We start from the raw sequence: 21,839 nt of genomic DNA, 5'->3' as shown, positions 1-21,839 counted from the left end.
GTTCACGGGCCCGTCTGCCGCATGTATTTTCTGCGGTGAGGAGGAGACCGTGTTCCACGCGTATATATGGAGTGTGAGAGGTTACTGCCCCTGTACCAATATCTGAAGGGGTTGTTCCTCAAGTTCTGGTTGCATTTTAGTCCCATGATTCTAGTGTTTGGACACAAGGCAGAGAGTGAGGAGAGCCGATCGGGGGGGGTGGGACTTCCCTGTCGGTTTGCTCCTGGGCCTGGCTAAAGATGGCCATTCACGGGTCCAGGCAACGGGCGGTCGATGGTCAGGCTAGAGTCGGATGCCTGCCCCTCTTCCGGGCCGACGCCCGTGCTCGCTTGTCCCTGGAGAGGGAACACACGGTGTCCACGGGGACTCTGGAGGCCTTCTGTGGGCGGTGGTCACCACGTGGGGTTGAGAGTATCGTAAACAATGAATCCATCATTGTACTATGATTATTTGTTATATTGTATTTCTCATTATGTTTTGATGTGATGTATCGTGTGATTGTGTCGAATAAAGTTTTGAAAAAAGAGAGAGAGAGAGAGAGAGAGAGAGAGAGAGAGAGAGAGAGAGAGAGCGAACAGGGCTGTCAGAAACCAAAATGGCCATCCCTGTGTGGAGTTACAAGATGGGCATGGTCCTCATGAACAATTCTCCTCTGTTTTTACTGCGGACAAAGACATAAAGACAAGGGATCTTGGGACAGTTAATGGCAGTGTCTTGAGGACAGACAGTATTACGGACATGGAGGTACCGACCATACTAAAGCGTATGTAGGTAGACAAATCTCATGGGCCTGATTAGATATATGCGAGGACAAAGGTAGAAAAGCCCCAGCTGAGATGTATGAATCATCATTAGATGTGGGTGAGGTGCCAGAAATTTGGAGGGTGGCTAAAGTTCAGCCTCTATTTACTATAGTTCAGTGAGCCTAACATCTCTAGCAGGCAGCTCACTGGAGATTACTCTGATGGATATATACACTTAGATAAACGGGAGTTGGCCTGGTTTTGTACAAATCATGTCTCACGAATCTGATAAAAGATGTAACCTAAAAGGTTGATAAGGACAGAGCCGTAGCTGGATTTCAGCAAAGCATTTGATAAGGTTCCACATGGTAGGCTGCTCTGGAAGGTTAGATTGCACGGGATCTAGGGAGAGTGAGCTGACTGGATCAAAAATTGGCATAGCGGAAGGAAGCAGAGGGTGATGGTGGAGGGTTAATGTTTGGACTGGAGGCCTGTGACTAGTGGTGTGCCTCAGGGTTTAGTGCTGGGCCCATTGCTGTTTGTGGTTTATATCACCATTATATCAACCATTGCATGAGAATGTGCAAGACATGATTAGTATGTTTGCAGATGACACTAAAGTACTATTGTAGATGGTTATCAACAATTACAGCAGGATCTTGATCAGTTGGACAAGTGGGCTGAGTAATGGTGAATGCAGTTTATACAGATAAGTGCAAGGTGCTGCATTTTGGGAAGTCACCTTGACAGTGAAGGGCAGGGCCCTGGGGAGAGTTGTAGAACTGATGGATCTAGAGTGCAGGTGTATAGTCCCGTGAAAGTGGCATCACAGGGTGGACAAGAAGTGTCCTTCATTACCACCAGGGGGCGCTGCACGATGGCAGCCTCGCCAACAGTCTGTCTTTCTGTCGTTTTTTTGTTATTTGTAGTGTGTTTTAAAAGTTTGTATTAATGTTCTCTGGTTTGTTTTATGTGGGGGGGGGGGGTGGGGAAGGGGAAACTTTTTTCAATCTCTTACCTGGCCAGAGATGCGATTATTTTCCAGATCGTATCTCCGGTCACTCTGCGGCCTAACATCATGGAGCTGGAGACCTTGCTCGGGACTGACTTTGAGCCGTGGACTTACCATCGCAGCCGATCCCTGCCTGAGATCGACACTCCAATCGCGGCCTGCGGATTTCACCATGGAGGAGCTCGCAGTCCCGGGTAGAAACCGATGTTGGGAAGCTCCAGTCGCAGAAGGTTCGACCAGCCCCGACCCGGGGTCAATCATTCGGCGCGGGGGAGTTGAGACCCCCCCCCAAATGCAGAGCTTGATCACCCCGTCGTGGAGGGCCCAACCGCACACTACAGGAGCCAAGATCACCCCCGATCTTGGGAGAACCCCGACCATGGGAGAACAAAGAAGGGAAGAGATTTAACTTTTTTTTCGTCTTCCATCACAGTGAGGAATGTGGAGGAGTCACTGTGGTGGATGTTTATGTTATAATGTATTTTGTGTGTCCTGTTACCTTTTATCAGTATGACTGCACGGCAAATCAAACTCCTCGTATGTTGCAAAACATACTTGGCTAATAAAGTATGATTAGAATTATTATGATTAGAGTGAGATAAAGCATACATTGGGATGTTATATTACAGTTATACATTGGTGAGGCCAGATCTGGAGTACTGTGTTCAGTTGTGATCACCCTCTTATAGGAAACCTGGAAAGAGTACAAAGGATATTTATAAGGATGCTGACAGGGCTTAAGGGCCTGAGCAATAGAGAGGTTGAGCACGTTTTCCTTGGAGCGTAGGAGGATGAGAGGTTATATAGGATCATGAGGGGAATAGATAGTCTTTTATTCACAGTAAAAGGGGCATCACGATGGCACGGCGGTAGAGCTGCTACCTTACAGCGCCAGAGACTCAGGTTCCATCCTGACTTAGGGCTAGCGGAATCAAGGGGTATTGGGAGAAGGCAGGAATGGGATACTGATTGTGGCTGGTCAGCCGTGATCACTACTCCTGTACCTATTGTCTAATGTCTATTGCAAATGTACTAGATCCTATCTCTCAGAATGTCCTACAATCACTTTCCCACCACTGATGTATTACCAGACAGCAGTTCCCTGACCTACCTGATCACCAGACACGTTTGGAGGGATATTGACCAAACGTGGGCAGGTAGGACATGTTGGGCCGAAGGGTCTGTTTCCACGCTGTATCACTCTATAACTGGATGACTATGGCCTTTTATTGAAGCCTTCCTGAAATCAATTCCTGATGTAGGGGAAATCCAGAACAAGGGGTCACAGTTCAAGGATAAGGGGGAAGTCTTTTGGGACCGAGATGAGAAGATCATTTTTCACACAGAGAGTGGTGAATCTCTGGAATTCTCTGCCACAGAAGGTAATTGAGGCCAGTTCATTGGCTATATTTAAGAGGGAGTTAGATGTTACCCTTGTGGCTAAAGGGATCAGGGGGTATGGAGAGAAGGCAGGTACAGGATACTGAGTTGGATGATCAGCCATGATCATATTGAATGGCGGTGCAGGCTCGAAGGGCAGAATGGCCTACTCCTGCACCTAATTTCTATGTTTCTATGAAGGCACATCATGAGCCTCCCTCCCTCCAGACGCCCGGCACTTCACCCGTGGCTAATTGTGATACAACTATCTCCACCACGCAGCTTCTCTCCGCACTTCCCACCATATCCTAGCTCCAATTGATCAGGTCCGTGGAATTTATCTACTTTGATCTATTTTAAGACCTCGAGCTCCTCTTCTTCGGCCGTGTGGATTCCTCATGACATCACCATTAACTTCTCCGAGTTCTGTAATATCCTTTACCTCCCTTTACTTGTCCCTTCACCTCCCCCCTCGACTCCATTCAAGGACCCAAGCAGTCGTTCCAGGTGCGACAGAGGTTCACCTGTATCTCCTCCAACCTCATCCATTACATCCGCTGCTCTAGATGTCAGCTGATCTACATCGGTGAGACCAAGCGGAGGATGGGCGATCGTTTCGCCGAACATCTCCGCTCGGTCCGCAGTAACCAACCTGATGTCCCTGTGGCTCAGCACTTCAACTCCCCCTCCCACTCCGTATCCGACCTCTCTGTCCTGGGTCTCCTCCATGGCCAGAGCGAGCAACACCGGAAATTGGAGGAACAGCACCTCATATTCCGCTTGGGGAGTCTGCATCCTGCGGGCATGAACATTGAATTCTCCCAATTTTGTTAGTCCTTGCTGTCTCCTCCCTCAGCCCTTGGGCTGTCTCCTCCTCCTTTTCCTTTCTTCTCCCCCCCCCCCCCCCCCCCCCCCTCCCATCAGTCTGAAGAAGGGTTTCGGCCCGAAACGTTGCCTACTTCCTTCTGTACCTTCTGTAACATCCATGTCTATCTCCAGGGTAAATACAGGTAAGAAATATTCATGTTGCACCTCACCGCCTCCTGTGGCTCCACACGTCGATGATCTCCTTGAGTTTTAAGACTCTCTATTCTCTCCCTAGTTCCTGTTTTGCCATGAATACACTTTAGTTTGGTTTAGCTTAGAGATCCAATGTGGATAGAGGCCCTTCGGCCCACTGAGTCCATACTGTCCATTGCTCACACGTTCTATGTTATTCCACTTTTGCATCCTACGCACTGCGGGCATTTTTTTACGGAAGCCAATTAACCTACAAACCTGCACGTCTTTGGGATGTGGGAGGAAAATATATGCACCTGAAGGAAACCCACGCGGCCACAGGGAGAACATACAAACTCTGCACAGACAGCACCCGAGGTCAGGATCGAACCCAGCAGTTCTACCCACTGTGCCATGCAGAATCCATTTGAGCTCCTTTACCTTTTTTGCCAAAGGTATTTCCTGATTTGTTCTTGCCTCCTGATTTCCTCTTACATGCGCTACACCCCTGTACTATGAAAGGGGTTCATTTGATCCCAGATGCCGGTACCCAGCTGACACAAGCTTCCTTCTTTATCTTGACCAGAGCCTCAGTGTTCTGTCATCTCACCTTCCTACTCCTGCCAGCCTTGCCCATTATTTTACCATGGATATGCTGGCCATGTATAACTTGTAAAATCCTCCCACTTGCCAGATGCCCCTTTATCTGCAAACAGCCTCTCCCCATTCAACCTTTCACTAATGTCACAGAGATTGTCCTTGCCTCAATTAGGACATCAAACTCTGTATCATTCCAGTCCTTTACCAGAATTGCATAAAAACCATGAGAATGGTGGTCCCTAGTCCCAAAGTTCTCCCCTATTTACACACCTGCAACACTCACCTCTAAACTAAACGAAACGAAACTATCTACGCTAACCTCCATTTGCCATTCCTCAGCCCACTTGGCCAGCTGATCAAGTTCCTGCTGCAATTTTTGATAACCATCTTCACTGTCTAAAGAGGAGGAAGAAGGTAAAAGTTAGTTGCCTTCCATCACAGTGGGGAACGTGAGGTTGCCCAAAAACAAGATGGATGCTGTCTGCGCTGGTGGGGACTCGGAGGGAGTGCCGTGAGTGCAGCGAACACGGTGTTTGCGGGGACATGGCTCCATGAGGACATCCCGGAGTCTGGTGCGAGTGTGGACGGCTTTCTGACTCTTCGGATGAACAGGGACTGCAGAGAGAGTGACAGCGGTCGGTACAACTCAGGTCACATCACGGTGAAGGAGCGTGTGTGTGTGTGGCCCAGACATTGAACTGATGGCTGTGGATCTCCACATGCTGTGTGACCCGGGGATTCTCACAGGCCGCTTTCAGCTAAAGTGTAACCCTTGATTCCTCCCTCTCTCAGTCCCAACTAATCATCTTCCAGTTTCACTGTAGTCCTGCTTAGTTTCACTGTTTGTATCCATTCATTAACACCTCTTCCACAGCCAACAATGGACCATTGTGGGCTCCACCTTCCCTTGATCATCTGGCTGGCTTTGATTTGTTCTTTACATACCTTTCATTCATTCATTCGTTGTACCTTTTCATAACTCATGATGGAGTAGATCTGATGGGCCGAATGGCCTAATTCTGCCCCTAAGACATGAACTTATGAACACTAGTTTCCCTCTCCCCTGACTCTCAGTCTGAAGAAAGGTCTCGACCCAATACATAGAAACATAGACAACAGGTGCAGGATTAGGCCATTCGGCCCTTCTTGTCAGCACTGCCATTCAATGTGATCATGGCTGATCATCCCCAATAAGTACCCTGTTCCTGCCTTCTCCTAATACCCCTTGATTCTGCTAGCCTTAAGAGCTATATCTAACTCTCTATTGAATGCATCCAGTTAATTGGCCTCCACTGCCTTCTGAGGGCCAGAATTCCACAAATTCACAACTCTGTGTGAAAATATTTTTTCTCATCTCAGTTCTAAATGGCCTACCCCTTATTCTTAAACTGTGGCCCCTTATTCTGGACTCCCCCAACATCAGGAACATGCTTCCTGCCTCTAGCGTGTCCAATCCCTTAATAATTGTATATGTTTCTATAAGATCCCATCTCATCCTTCAAAATTCCATTGAATACAAGCCCAGTCGCTCCATTTTTCATCATATGACAGTCCCGCCATCCCGGGAATTAACTTCGTGAACCTATGCTGCACCCCGCAATAGCAAGAATGTCCTTCCTCAAATTATGAGACCAAAACTCCACACAATACTCCAGGTGTGGTCTCACCAGGGCCCTGTACAACTGCAGAAGGACCTCTTTGCTCCAATACGCAACTCCTCTTGTTATAAAGGCCAACATGCCATTCGCTTTCTTCACTGCCTGCTGTACCTGCATGCTTACTTTCAGTGACTGATGTACAAGGACACCCAGATCTCGTTGTACTTCCCCTTTTCCTAACCTGACACCATTCTGATAATAATCTGTCTTCCCGTTCTTGCCACCAAAGTGGATAACCTCACATTTATTCACATCCAGAATCAGTACCCTGTTCCTGCTTTCCCCCGCGCATCCCTTGATTCCTCTAGCCCTTAAGAGCTAAATCTAACTCTCTCTTGAAAACATCAGGTGAATTGCCCCCCACTGCTTTCTGTGGCAGTGAATTCCACAGATTCACAACTGAGAAAATGAAAATGTTTTTCCTCCTCTCTGTCCTTAATGGCCTACCCCTTATTCTTAAACTGTGATCTCTGGTTCTGGACTCCCCCAACATCGGGAACGTTTTTCCTGCATGTAACCTTCCATTCCTTTAAGAATTGTATATGTTTCTATCAGATCCACTCTCATCCTATACATCACCTATTCCTTTTCTCCAGAGATGCTGCCTGACCCGCTGAGTTACTCCAACATTTTGTGTCTATCTTAAGTCAAGGACCATCAGTTCCACTTGCTGTGGATTCAGTGGGTTGTGTGTGAGCATTGGAGGGGAGGGGAGTTTTGTACCATCTCAGTCTGTCTGACATGATCCCACTAGTTTGCTCTTCCAATCTTGCTTCCCAATCCAAACGACATGGTTGTTGGGAGGTTCCACCTAGTGGAGTTCCAGAGAACTGCAGATAATTGTAACTGAATAAACCTTGCACCAGAGAGTCAGAGTCATTCGGCACATAAACAGGCCCTTCAGCCCAACTCGTCCATGCTGACCCATCTAAGCTGTTCACATTTGCTAGCATTTGGCCCATATCCACAACCATATACATATCTGGCCAAGCATCTTTTAAGTGTTGTATTTGTACCTGCTTCAACTACCTCATCTAGCAGCTCTTTCCATAAAGCAATCGTCCTCTGATGAAAAAGTTACCTATTAAACCTATGTCCTCTGATTCTTGATCCCCCTACCCTGGGTGAAAGACTCTGTACATTCACCTTATCTATTCCTTACCTCTATAAGATCACCCCTCAGCATCCTGCACGCCAAGGTATAAAGTCCTAGCCTGCCCAACCTCTCCCTGGAGCTCAGGCCTGGAGGATTGAACTATAATAGCAGCAGGCTGCCCTCCATTATTGGTAATGTTTCTTAAACAGAGGCTGGCAGTGCAAGAAGTGGCTCATTTTAACAGAAAAACGACTCTTAAGCGTGCTAACCTTGGTCTGATTCTGAAAGTTGTGGCTCAAAATCAAAATCTAGGACCAGAGACCACAGCCTCAGAATTAAAGGACGTATCTATAGAAAGAAGAGAATTCCTTTAGTTAGAGGGTGGTGAAACTGTGGAATTCATTGCCACAGACAGCTGTGGAGGCCAAGTCGATGGGTATTTTTAAGGCGGAGATTGACAGATTTTTGATTAGTTCAGTTGTCAAGGGTTATGGGGAGAAGGCAGGAGAATGGGGTTGAGAGGGAAAGATAGATCAGCCATGATTGAATGTCAGAGTGGACTTGATGGGCCGAACAGCCGAATTCTGCCCCTATAAATCCCACAGCTGCTGGAATTAAAAGCAGTAAATGCAGGAGTCACTGTGCAGATGGGGGAGCGCTGGGGAGGGTGAAGCAGAGCTAACGTGTCAGATTGTTGACTCATGATCTAGATTCAGAGTCCAAGTCCCACATGGGATGTGAGCTCAAAGCCTCTTCCGAGAGTTGATGAGGAGTTGAGGGAGAAGCACCTTGACAAGGGATCCGTCTATAAACAAGAGGCCCTTTGTTCTCTCCAGCAGACAGCAATAATCCCATTGCACTCATAGGAAGCAAACATTTACCCCAGGGATAATACACAAGAATTAAAGGGATTATAATCATATTCTTTCATATGAAGAAAGACTGGATAGACTCGGCTTGTACTCGCTAGAATTTAGAAGATTGAGGGCGGGATCTTATCGAAACTTACAAAATTCTTAAGGGTTTGGACAGGCTAGATGCAGGAAGATTATTCCCGATGTTGGGGAAGTCCAGAACAAGGGGCCACACTTTAAGGATAAGGGGGAAGTCTTTTAGGACCGAGATGAGAAAATCATTTTTTACACAGAAAGTGGTGAATCTGTGGAAATCTCTGCCACAGAAGGTAGTTGAGGCCAGTTCAATGGCTATATTTAAGAGGGAGTTAGATGTGGCCCTTGTGGGGATCAGGGGGTATGGAGAGAAGGCAGGTACAGGATACTGAGTTGGATGATCAGCCATGATCATATTGAATGGCGGTGCATGCTCGAAGGGCCGAATGGCCTACTCCTGCACCTATTTTCTATGATGCTTTAGAATCTTAGAGTGAAAGAGTCATACAAGGCAGAAACAGGCCCTTCAATCCATCTGTCCATTCTGCCCAAAATGCCTCCTCTGCACTGATCTGACCTGTTTGTGTTTGGCCCAAATCCTTCTTAACCTTTCCTGTCCATGTCAGACACAAAAAGTTGGAGTAACTCAGCCTGACAGGCAGCATCACTGGAGATAGGTGACATTTCAGATCACGACCCTTCTTCAGACTGAGAGTCAGGGGAGAGGGAGTCTCGAGATATCGAAGGGTAAGGTGTGAAAAGGATAGACCATTGCAGGGATCGCTGGTTGCTGCGGACCCGGTGGGCTGAAGGGCCTGTTTCATCGCTGTATCTCAACTAAACTAAACAAAGGAAATAAATAAACGACAGTTTAATTGGGCAATCAGGTAATTCCTTAGTCATAATCAGCATAAGAGTTGGGGAGAAGAAGGTGGATCCCAAAGGGATTAGCAGAGGGATAATGATTAACAGGGTGCGCAGGGCACTAAATCTGGGAGTGACTTTGGTTTACAGAGAAACCGTCATCTGTGGAAAGTGGCGAAGCCGTTTCAGAGACCAGGATATTGAAAGCAACACATCATAAAACATTAATCGCAGATTGGGCAAAATGACACGAGGCAGAGAGTAGAGAGAGCAAACCTCAGCTGACTTTCCACCAACATGTGGCACCCTTGCTCATCATGAAACCATCCAAACCTGCCTTAAAACTAAAGACTGACAACCACCTGAGAGAAAATATTCAGTCTCTTAAATGGGCAGCCCCGGAGTTTCAGAGATCTGTAGTTCTCGATCCCCCTCTCAAGAGGAAATTTCCTCTCCTCGCCCATCCTGTTAAGACGCCTGAGGACTTTTTATGTTTCATTCAAGTCAAGCGGCACGGTGGCGCAGCGGTAGAGTTGCTGCCATACAGCGAATGCAGTGACGGAGACCTTGGTTCGATCCCAACTACGGGTGCTGTCTGTATGGAGTTTGTACGTTCTCCCCATGACCTGCGTGGGTTTTCCCCGAGATCTTCAGTTTCCTCCCACACTCCAAAGACGTGCAGGTTTGTAGGTTAATTGGCTTGGTAAATGTAAATGCCGGATCGCTGGTTGGCGTGGACCCAGTGGGCCAAAGGGCCTGTTTCCGCGCTGTATCTCTAAACTAAACTAAAAGTCCCTCTCAATCTTTAGGAGATACAAATCCAACATGTCCAACTGTTGCTCAATTGAGAAGCCATCCGCCCCACGCATTAGTCTGGTAAATCTTCTCTGGATTGCTTCCAATCTATCCACAAATAACAAGACCAATAACGTCCATGATATTCCCCAGATGCCCGATCTAAGTATAACCTCTCTACCTTCGAATTAAATTCTCCAGCCAATATATGATGCCATTGTGTTAGTGTTCCTGATGACATGTTGCACAAACCATGCTAAGTGTTTGTGAAACAAGCACGTGGACACCTGGATCCTGCTGCAGTTTGAGTAAAACACTAAATGCTGGAGTAATGGCCTCTGTGGAGGACACGGAGAGGAGACCTTTCGTGTTGGGACCCTTCTTCTACGTTGAGGATATCCTCATTCCGTGTCTGTAGAATCCAGCAAAAAGGAGGGAAACAGGCCCACTGGCCCAACTTGTCCATGCAGACCAAGATGCCCTGTGAAAGCTAGTCCTATTTGTCCATATCTGTGAACGGTAGGGCTCTGGAAAGTGTTATAGTACAGAGGGATACCGTTCTCTGAAAGTGGTAAAGAAAAAGTGGTGTTTAGCCCATATCCCTCTAAATCTTCTCAATCCACATACAAGTCTTTCCAATGTTGTTATTGTACCCGCCTCAAATTTCTCTTCTGGCAGCTCCTTCCATATATGTTGCTCTTCAAGTTCCCATGAAATCTTTCCCCTCACTTCAAACCTATGTCCTTGGGTTCTTGATTTCCCTCCTCTGGTTAATAGCTGGGTGGCACACTACACAGCGGTAGAGTTGCTGCCTCACAGCACCAGAGACCCGGGTTCGATCTTGACCATGAGTGCTGTTTGTATAGACTTTGAACGTTCTTCCTATGGCTGCGTGGGTTTTCACCCGGTGCTCCAGTTTCCTCCCACATTTTAAAGACGTCTAGGTTTGTAGGTAAAAATTGTAAATTATTCCTATTGTGTAGGATAGTTTTAGTATACGGGATGAATGCTGGTCGGCGCGGACTCGGTGAGCTGCTGTGTGTTTCTGAGCTGCATCTCTAAAGTCTAAAGGCTTTGTGCATCTATTCACCTCTAGACGATCATCTCTCAGGCTTCTGCGCTCCTTGCCTGCCCAACCTCTCCCTACAGCTCAGACCATCGAGTCCTGGCAACATCCTCGTAAATCTTTTCTGCACCCTTTCCAACTTAATGACATCTTTCCTACCGCAGGGTGAACAAAACTGAACACAATTCTCCAAATGAGGCCTCACCAATATCTTGTACAAATGTAACAAACAGTTCCAACTTTCACTCTGACCGATGAAGGCTTGCATGCCAAAGCTTTCTTTACCACCCTATCTACCTGTTATTGAAAATGGGGGGGGGGGAGATATCACCAGGCTTTAGACCCTGAAATGTGCATATATTCCACAAACAATGAAATCTAGGATTATGTGTTCAAAAGGGAACTGCAGATGCTGGCTGTGGTAATCTAGGATTATAGTGGGGAGCTGCCAAAAGAGAATTTCATAAATATTTATCAATTTCCCTACATTTTGAAATAAATATTTTAAATAATTTGCTAACATTCAATGTTTAGATTTAGATTTTAGAGGAACAGGCCCTTTGGTTCACCGGGTCCATGCCAACCAGCAATCCCCGTACACTAGCACTATCCTACACACACCAATTTTACTGAGGCCATTAGCCTACAAACTGGCACGTCTTTGGAATGTAGGAGGAAGCCAGAGCACTTGGAGAAAACCCATATGGTCACGGGGTGAACGTACAATCTCCGTGCAGACAGGATCTGTAGTTAATATTGAACCCGGGTCTCCTGCGGTGTGAGGCAGCAACTCTACCATTGTGCCACCGCAAACCGTTCAGAAACTGGACACTGCACCTCATTTAAAGAAAATGCACTTAGCATTAAGTGCAAGCTAAGAAGCAAAGATATATTGAACAAAAGGTGGGGGTGAGGGTATGAGTGAAGCTGAAACGGAAAGGCTGATTCTGGCTGGTGTTTCGTGAAGAGTTGCACCTTTAAATGAGAATGTGTGATGGAACAGAGCAACACAGGAACAGACCTTTCAGCCCACAATGTGTGTGCCCAGCATGATCCATGTCCCTCCACTCCCTGCATTTCAATGTGCCTAACCAAAAGCATCTGAAGTGCCACTATCGTATCTGCCTCCACCACCACCGCTGGCAGTGTGTTTCAGGCACTCACCATGCTATGTAAAAAAACTTGCCCTGCATAATTCCTTTAAACTTTCACCCTCTCACTTTAAACCCTCTTATCTGACATTTTCACCCCCCCCCCCCCCCCTCTCCCCCTTTCTATGCCCCCCATTGTTTAATATACAGCCTGGTGGAATGAATGAAACAAGAGAAAAACAAACCACAGGCCTACCTCAGGTGCTTGGGCAAAGCCAGTCTACCAGGACAGCAGCTGAAGTCAGGATCGATCGAACTGGAAGGTGTGTGACAGAGCTGAAATCAGAATCACCTCCTATGCACCAAAGCATCTGAAAGTGTTATCAAACGGGTGATGCATAGCTCAGTGGGATGAGTAGGTTTGAGAAGGTCACACAGATGGTGCCAGCTTCAGCAGCTGAAGGTACAGAAACTGGTTGTGGAAAGATTCCAATCAGCGTTGTGCTGGAGGCAGAGGTGATGTTACAGGGATGTAGGCAAAACAATGCATCTCACTGTACCTAGGTTTAAGGTGAAAGGAAAAAGATTTAATAGGAGTAACTTTTTCACATGGTGGATGTATGGAACAAACTGCCAGCAGAGGTAGTTGAGGCTGGGACTATCCCAACATTTAAGAAACATTTGGACAGGCATATGGATCAGATATGGGCCAAACGCAGGCAGGTGGGACATGTTGGGTAAGATGGGCTGAAGGGCCTGTTTCCACGCTGTATTCACTCTATGTGACAATGAAGCATCACCACCAGCGCTGGAGCAACACGAGGATCTATGAGGGGGAGTTGGAAAGCATTGGGAGGCAAGATGGCCGAGATTGCAGAGGTTCGCGCACAAGGACTGCAGTCTGAGCCCAGTGTCGGTCGCTGTGCTGGGCCAGTGTCGGTCTCTGTGCTGGGCCTGTGTCGGTCGCTGTGCTGGGCCAGTGTCGGTCTCTGTGCTGGGCCAATGCAGGCTGTGGCCTCTAGCAAGGATGTGTGGATGGCCGGGTGCTGCTGGAGGGCAAAATCCAGCAACGGTTTTAGGTCCAAAGTTGCAGAAATCCCCTCGAGACATGTCATTTCCTTTGAAACCTTTTATTTCCGTGAATACAAAAAATAGTTTTTGTGGCCGATAAATTAGCACTTTATGTTACATACAGTAATACATTCTGTCATGGCAGAGTAATATACGCAATGCTTCACTGAAAGTTTGGATCATATGAAGTGTGGCAAGCCAGGAACCTGCGGACACATTGGATCTCTCCTGCACCTGCGAGGTGTTTTGTTCCACACAAGGCAGCTTGAAAACTATTCCCACCAAAGACCGTGGTTAGATAACTTGAATCATCTTGGTACATGAAAGTTCTTCTTGTAAATTCACGCTCCTCAGCTGCCCGACAAAGCAAGAGGGTGGGTTAACTTTCCAGATGAACAACACCTTTTAGATGACAGGTCCGGGCTGGGGAGATGCAAGATTGCGGCGTTGATGGGCTACGATGCATCTTGCCGCAGGTCTGCCGAATGCAATTTCCAAAGATAAAAAAGAGTGATCTCTCACAGACGGGAGGTGCAGTCGGCATGGAAGACCATACAAGGTGACGCAGGGGCAGTGCTGTGTGGTTTGGCTTGCATTAACACTTTGTGAACGCTACTTATATGGACTCATCATGCAGAGGTTCAGCTGGGGGATGTCAGTGGGTGACATCAGTGGTATAGACTCTACCAGCAATGGCAGGGTAGTGCAGGCAACAGAAAGACAAAGCACACACAAACACACCAGAAGCAACCCTCTGACTATGTAGGAAACACAGCAGGCAACGTGCAGGCCAACGTGTTATGAAAATGACTGGTGCACCCACCATCTTAAAACAGAGCAGGAATTAGGAATTGAAATGCAATGAACACCTTCAAAACATTCCTTGTCCCCTTCACAACGGATTCTCTTTTGTGCCTCTTGTGTTAAAGACCCTATCAGTGCTACTGAGGGCTGGTCGGAGGACACAAGGTGCATTTTCTCTTCCCAGTCTATGTTTAGCTGGTTTCCAAAGTCAGATTCCTGAAAAGCAAACAGGGAGCACAGGAGCAGAAACTCCTTGAGCTGAACGTCCGAATAAATTTGTACCACAGGATGGAACTGCAGGGTTGGAAGGTTGCCTGGGTTACGAGGGGAAGCAGATTAGCTTCTAAGCAGCACTGTCAGGATCTGCAGGTATTCAGTAGTGAAAAAGCATTGATTGATCCTGCATGACTTTTGAAAGCTCCCCTGCCAACGTTCTCTCTCTATCAATGCCTGGAGAATCTGCCCTCGCACGTTAACCGAGCAGGCCAGACTCAGACCGTTCCTGAACATCTTCTGTGTAGACAACTCGCCTACTGCCGCCCATGGGGCCTGGCCATAATCATCTTGCTCTGTAGACTTCCCTGATTCGTATTTAGTGCATGCAAGCCTTGGGAGTACAGGAAGCCAATACTAAACTAACATAATTCTCGACTACGATCTATAATTGGATAATTCCTAGCTAATGCAATGTTCCACCTTCTCAGTGTACAATGCTATCAGATTCCCAACTGGCTCAAATTCTGAGCAGCTGGAGATCTTTGTGAAACCGGACTGGTCGGTCGATGGTCCAGACATCTAGCTCTCCTCCTCCCGTAACTCTGACGGCAGGAACTTGTACTGTTGTTGGCGGATCTGGGCCAGCTTCTTCCGAGCTTCCTCCAGCTCCTTCTCCTTCCTCAGCATCTCCTCCTGGGCTGCAATGATCTGCACACAAGGTAAAAGCAACACGCATCTCAGTCTTCTGAGGGGTAGGATATACATGCATTTAGATGGACAATGGCTGATTAGGCATAGTCAACATGGTTTGGTAAGTGGGAAGTCGTGTCTCACAAATCTGAGTTTTTTTCGAAGAAGTGACCAAAAGGTTGATGAGGGGTGAGATTGTAGAGGGCAGGACTTCAGCAAGGCATCCAACAAGGTTCTGCATGGTAGGCTGCTCTGGGCAGTTACCTCCCATGGGATCCAAGGAGAAATAGCTGAATGGATAGAAAATTGGCTTAATGGAAGGAAGCAGAGGGTGATGGTGGGTTTGGTTTTTGGACTGCAGGCCTGTGACTAATGGCATACAGTGTTCGGTGCTGAGCCCAATACTGTTGGTCATCTAGTTCAATGTTTAATCGAAGGGGAGACGTTGAACAGGCTAGGACTTTATTCCTTGGAGCGCAGGAGGGTGAGATGTGATCTGATAGAGGTGTATAAGATCATGAGAGGAATAGATCTGGAAAATGTTCAGTGTATTTTCCCCAGAGTAGAATCAAGAACCAGAGGACATGGGTTTCAGGTGAGGGCAAAAAGATTAAATAGGAATCTGAAGGGTAACTTTTTTCAACAAAGTGTGTGGAATGAGTTTCTGGAGGAGATAGTTGAGGCAGGAACTATCGCAATGTTTGAAACCTTTAGACAGGTGCATGGGTAGGACAGGTTTAGACGGATATGGGCCAAACTCAGGCATGTGGGACTGGTGTAGATGGGACATGTTGGTCCGCATGGGCAAGTTGGGCTGAAGGGCCTGTTTCCACACTGTATCACTGTATGTCTTAATAACTGACCTCCACTGGAAACAAAATGCCCGTAACAACAACAGGGCATGGTTGGAGGCAAGGGGGAGACTGAGGGGTCCCCGCATGAAACCTGTACTGCCCATTAGTGAGGTACCAGACACGTGGGGGATGGCAAGTCTGGTTCATCCTTTCAAAAAGGGTTGTGGGGAGAAGCCTGATGATTTTACACCAGTCGTGGGGAGGTGAGGGAGAGCATTAATGGACACTGTAAGCAGGATGGAAGCAGAGATGGGCAGCGTGGCTTTGTCAAGACCAGGTCATGTGTCTCTGATCCAAATGAGTTTTCTGTATAGTTCTGGGCTGGGCAGTAGATGTGGTTTACATGGACTTCAGTCAGACTGTCAGATATGGGATCTGGTCCAAAAACATTGGGTCCATGGGATCAGGGCAATTTGGATCCAAAATGGGCTTGTGAATAGGAGCCAGAGGGTGATGGCTGAGGGCTGCTTGTGTGACTGGATGCCTCTGAGGAGTGGTATGCCCAGGGAACGTGCTGGCGGCTTTACTCCTTGTAATATATGTGGATGACATGGACATGGATGTAGGAGGCAGGATCAGTAAGTTCACAGGTGATAGGTCAAAGTCAGGCACAGCTGTAGCCACGTGGAGAGGCGTCAGGGTGATGTTGGTGACCTGGGCTCAGACGTGGCAGCTGGAGTTTAGTTTAGTTTAGTTTAGAGACACAGCGTGGAAACAGGCCCTTCGGCCCACCGATTCCACACTGACCAATGATCACACATAGTGTGTTCTATCCCACACAATAGGGGCAATTTACAGAAGCCAATTAACCTACAAACCTACACGTCTTAGGAATGTGGGAGGAAACCAGAGCACCGGGAGAAACCCCACGCGGTAACAAGGAGAACGTGCAAACTCCGTACAGACAGCACTCGCAGTCAGGAATGAACTCAGGTCTCTGGCGCTGTGAGGCAGCAACTCTACCGCTGCGCTACACTTTAATGCAGATAAACGTGAGGTGATATAATTGTTGAGGGTAGTGTATACACTATGAACGATAAAATCCAGGGAATACTGAGGAACAGAAGGACCTTAAAGACAACAGAAAGATTCTTGAAAGTGGCCATGCAGGTCGGTGACTGGCCTTCATTAGGGCATCGAATACAGGAGCAGAGAGGTTATGATGCAGTTCTATTAAAGACCTCCAGTCACCACAATGTAGAACAAAGTACAGCACAAGAACAGAGCCGCTGGTCCACAGTGTCTGTGCCATCAGGAGGCCAAGACCATCACTGATCTACCTGCACATAACTCAAATACCGCCATTCCCTGCATATCCATACTCCTATCTAAAAGTCCTTTAAATGCCACTAAAGTATGTGCTTCCACCACCATCCCCCGGCTGCACGTTCCAGCCACTCATCATCTTCTGTGTAAATAACTTGGCAAACAGGTGCAAATAGCTGCACAATGCAGGCTAATGCTGCCTAATGCTGTCGGCATGCCCAGCACCCTCTGCCCTCACATTCACAATCCGTGCATAACTCGTGTCTGGGTCAGCTGTGAATCATTGACAGAGGTGGACCCTCTCCCAGGGCCACATCCCACCTCCCCACCAGCGTTTACCAGTGGCACTGTGGTCTCAGCAGCTCGCCGATACTGAGCCAGCTTTGTCTCAATGCCCCCTCAATGCCACGTGCTGATGTGCCCGCAGTGTGGCACCTTCTGTCTACGTGCACCACAGTGTTGGCATTGCCCTGCCTGACTCCATTTGTAATGTCTGCAAAACAATTCCCTCAGGTTGATCAGACAAGGTTTGGCCACAACAAATCCACATTGGCTTACCTTAATTAGAACATAGAGCAGTATAGTACAGGAACAGGCCCTTCGGCCCACAATGTCTGTGCTAAACACGATGCCAAGACCATCACGCAGCACATAACCCATATCCCTCCATTCTTGCATACCCATATGTCAATGCAAAGATATCTGCCTCAGCCACTAGCACTGGCAGCAAATTCCAGGCACTCAGAGCTCTCTGTGTAAAAAACCTGCCCCATTTATCCCCTTTAAACGTTGCCCCTCTCACCTTAAAGCTATGCCCTCTAGTATTTGAATGTTTCCATCTTGGGAAAAATATTCTGACTGTCTTCCCAATCTATGCCTCTCATAATGTTATATATTTACATCAGGTCTCCCCACCACTAGTCTTGTTCCAGAAAAAAACAACCCAAATCTGTCCAACCTCTCCCTGTAGCTAATACCCCCTAACCATCATTCTGGTAAATCTCCTTTCATAAGCCTCCACATCCTGTAATGGGCCGACTAGAACTGCAATTTCTGCAGATTACTCGAATTACAGCCGAACCAAAGTCCTACAAAGATGCATCATGACTTCCTGACTCTCTACTCAATGACTCAACCGATGAAACCTATGTCTTTTACCACCCTACCTACACGTGTTGTCAATGTCTGGGAGTTATGGACTTGGCCCCCAAGATCCCTCTGAACAGCAAAGCTGTTGAGGGTAATGCCATTAATTGTATATTTTCCCTTACATTTGACCTCCCAAAGTGCGACACCTCACACTTGCTCGGATTAAACTCCATCTACCATTTCTCCATCCATTTCTGTACCTGATCTATACCCTACTGTAGACTTTGACAGTCTTCCTCACGGCCCGTGACCCTAGCAAACTTGGTGTCATCTGCAAACTTATTAATTTATTATTGCCAACGTTTATGTCCGTCATTGAATATATCACAAACAGCAGTGGTCCCGACGGACCCTACTGGTGACAGACCTCCAGCCCGAATATTGTCCTTCCACCACAACCCTACATCAACAAGCCAGTTCAGAATCCACACTCGATCTTGTCCTATCATACGGTTTGCCCATTTCTAACCTAGAGATATGTGACGCAGTGTTTTCAGACCATATGCCTGTATTATTTGAGGCTGCTCTTGCCTGTAATACAGTTAAACCTCGCGCTGCTGCTCGGCGCTGTCGTGTTATTAACCCTTCCACTGCTGTTCAGTTCTCGGTTGCTTTCAATCGGAACTCCATCATTCCTGAGTCTGTGTGCAATACAGAGGAGCTTAGCTCATGGTTTCACTCCACCTGCCAAACTGTTTTAGACACTGTGGCTCCATTAAAATCCAGGCAGCCTAAAACTAAATTTGAGCCCTGGCTGAATGACACGACCCATGCTGTCAGACGTGAGTGCCGTAGAGCTGAGCGCAAGTGGAAGAAGGACAAACTGCAGGTGTCTTTTCAAATGTTAAGGGAGTGTTGGCGTCATTATCAGAAAACTGTGAAAGATGCTAAAAGAAAACATTTCTCGGATATTATCCTGTCAAACTGTCACAAGACTCGTGTTTTGTTTAACACCATTGACACAGTTCTTAATGCCCCGCAGACTATCTGTATGGAGGCGTCCCCTGCTGTGTGTGAAAACTTCCTTCACTTTTTTATTGATAAGGTCACTTCTATTAGAGCTCTAATCCCACCGTCTGCTTATGACCCCTCAATCTCTGTCCCCTGCTCGGCTGTATTTGACCAGTTTAAGCCTGTGACTCTTTCCTTTTTACAGGAGATTGTTGGTCATTTGAAGCCCTCAGGTTCTCCAAACGATGCTGTCCCTCCTCGACTATTTAAAGAGGTTTTCCCCGCTGTAGGACCATCTGTTATTGCAGTCATTAATAGCAGTCTGTCCTCAGGTGTTGTCCCTGAAAATTTTAAACATGCAGTAGTACAACCCCTGATTAAAAAACCTGCTCTTGACCCTGCAGTTCTTGGTAATTTCAGGCCTATCTCCAAACTGCCTTTTCTATCAAAAATCCTGGAGAAGATCGTGCACAGTCAATTAATGGCCTTTCTGGAAGAACATAATATTTTAGAAGTTTTCCAATCCGGTTTTAAATCCCTGCACAGCACCGAATCAGCCCTTTTAAGAGTTTTTAATGATATTTTTTTAGCTACTGACCGTGGTGACTGTGTTACCCTTGTGCTTTTAGATTTGACTGCTGCTTTTGACACAGTGGACCATGAAATATTGATCTCACGTTTGAAGCAGTGGGTGGGTATCAGGGGCATAGCACTGGAGTGGTTCAGGTCGTACCTGGCTGATCGAACTTTCTGTGTCAGCCTTGGGGACTCTGTATCCTCCTCTGCTCCTCTCTCGTGTGGGGTCCCACAGGGCTCAGTTCTTGGCCCTCTCCTCTTTTCTCTCTATTTGCTCCCACTTGGTTCCATACTTAGGAAACATGAAATTTCATTCCACTTTTATGCAGACGACAGTCAGATTTATGTGCCTCTTAAAAAGAAGGATGAACACTCTGTCGGACTGTTACTTGAGTGTCTCAACGACATAAAGGCCTGGATGGCTCTGAACCTTTTAAAATTTAATGATAAAAAGATGGAAGTAATGGTTTTTGGTGGCACCACTGGGGCCCCCCCTGTAGATCTGGGCTCCCTGGCCCAGTATATCAAACCAAGCATCACAAACCTAGGGGTTAAATTGGACCCTGAGCTTAAATTTGACAGTCAGATCAAGGCTGTTGTTAAATCAAGCTTTTTCCATTTGAGGCAGCTGGCCAAAATAAAGCCAATTCTGTCAAGGCAGCACTTTGAGACGGTAATCCACGCCTTTGTTACCACTCGGCTGGATTACTGCAATGCACTGTATGTGGGGGTTAGTGGGTCCTCCATCGCCCGTCTCCAGATGGTACAGAATGCAGCTGTACGTCTTTTAACTGGCACACGTAAACATGAGCACATTTCGCACATTTTAGCCTCACTCCACTGGTTGCCTATTCAGTTTAGGATCCATTTTAAAGTTCTTTTATTTGCTTTTAAATCCCTAAATGGTCTTGCCCCGCCCTACCTATCTGAGCTTCTACACCCTTATACACCCGCCCGCTCTCTCAGGTCAGATAATCAGCTGCTCCTGAGTGGGCCTAAAACTAAGCGGAAGCTCAGAGGGGACCGTGCCTTTGCTGTGTCGGCACCCAAATTATGGAACGATCTGCCTCTCCACATTAAACAGGCCTCTTCTCTGTCTGTTTTTAAATCTCTTCTTAAGACCCATCTCTTCTCCGTGGCCTTTGATACCCAGTAAGATGTCGACTTTATTTGCTTGGTTTGGTTTCTTATTTTGATTGCTTTGTTGCGTGGTTATTGTTTTTGCTCATGTTTTATGTCTTTTGATTAATTGTTGTATTTCATATGTGATTTATGCGCCTTATGTGAGCTGTTATGTTATGTTCTGTTATGTTGTCTGTTTATGATGTCTTGTTTGTTCTTCTGTACAGCACTTTGGTCAACATTGGTTGTCTTAAAGTACTTAACAAATAAAGTTGGATTGGATTGGATTGGATACGACCAAAGCATTATCGTAATCTTCTGGATTAGTCTCCCACGAGAGACAATAATCAAATGCCTGATGCAGACACCATCCACTGCCTACACTCATCAATCACCTCCTTAAACAAACGTGATAGAGAAAGGGTGTGATTTCGCTGGGGAAGGTGCAGAGGAGATTCGTCAGATTCTTGCCTGGGATGAAGTGCTTCAGTTATGAGGAGAGAACGGAGAGAATAAACTAAACACAGAATATGTCGGAAATGGGCCAGGGGCACGTCAATGATTAGCGAGTGAGTCGTTACAAAGCCAGACCCTCCACCATTGCTTTGTGCTACAACACGAGAGTCACAAGTCCTGATACACACCTGAGCAATGCCTCCCACGAACCGCGTTTGGACGACAATGTTCTCCTCGTCGGGTTTGTCAAACGCTGCCTTTTGAGCTGCTCGGACCAGGTTGTCTGAAGCCCTCTTCACTGCATTTCCTGCCGTCTGGAAACAAATCGACCATGTTAGTGCGATGGGTTGGAGCATCATCCACCCTAAACCCACTGACCGATCCGTCCCTAATGCCTGACCCCAGTCCGGCCGCACATTGTTGCCCATTATCAATGGTAGCAGACCACTCCACACTGGAGATGGGCACAAAATGCTGGAGTAACTCAGCG

General features: G+C 47.0%; 1 protein-coding gene across 5 annotated transcripts in view; it reads right to left on the bottom strand.

The window, feature by feature from the left end:
* Nucleotides 1–13,308: 13,308 nt before the first annotated feature.
* Nucleotides 13,309–21,839, bottom strand: part of tln2 (talin 2) — a 310,927-nt gene continuing 302,396 nt past the window's right edge. For all 5 annotated transcript variants that reach the window (XM_033014900.1, XM_033014898.1, XM_033014899.1 and 2 more), the window contains 2 exons: nt 21,538–21,663; nt 13,309–14,993 (listed from right to left, as the gene is read on the bottom strand). In XM_033014900.1, the coding sequence (XP_032870791.1) occupies nt 14,865–14,993; nt 21,538–21,663 (255 nt within the window). In that variant the 3' untranslated portion in view covers nt 13,309–14,864. The remainder of the gene's footprint in view (nt 14,994–21,537; nt 21,664–21,839) is intronic.

This window comes from Amblyraja radiata, chromosome X, assembly GCF_010909765.2.
Source record: "Amblyraja radiata isolate CabotCenter1 chromosome X, sAmbRad1.1.pri, whole genome shotgun sequence".
Classification (NCBI taxonomy): Eukaryota; Metazoa; Chordata; class Chondrichthyes; order Rajiformes; family Rajidae; genus Amblyraja; species Amblyraja radiata.
The sequence above is the reverse complement of the archived record's forward strand: the minus strand, read 5'-3'. Positions and strand labels throughout refer to the sequence as shown.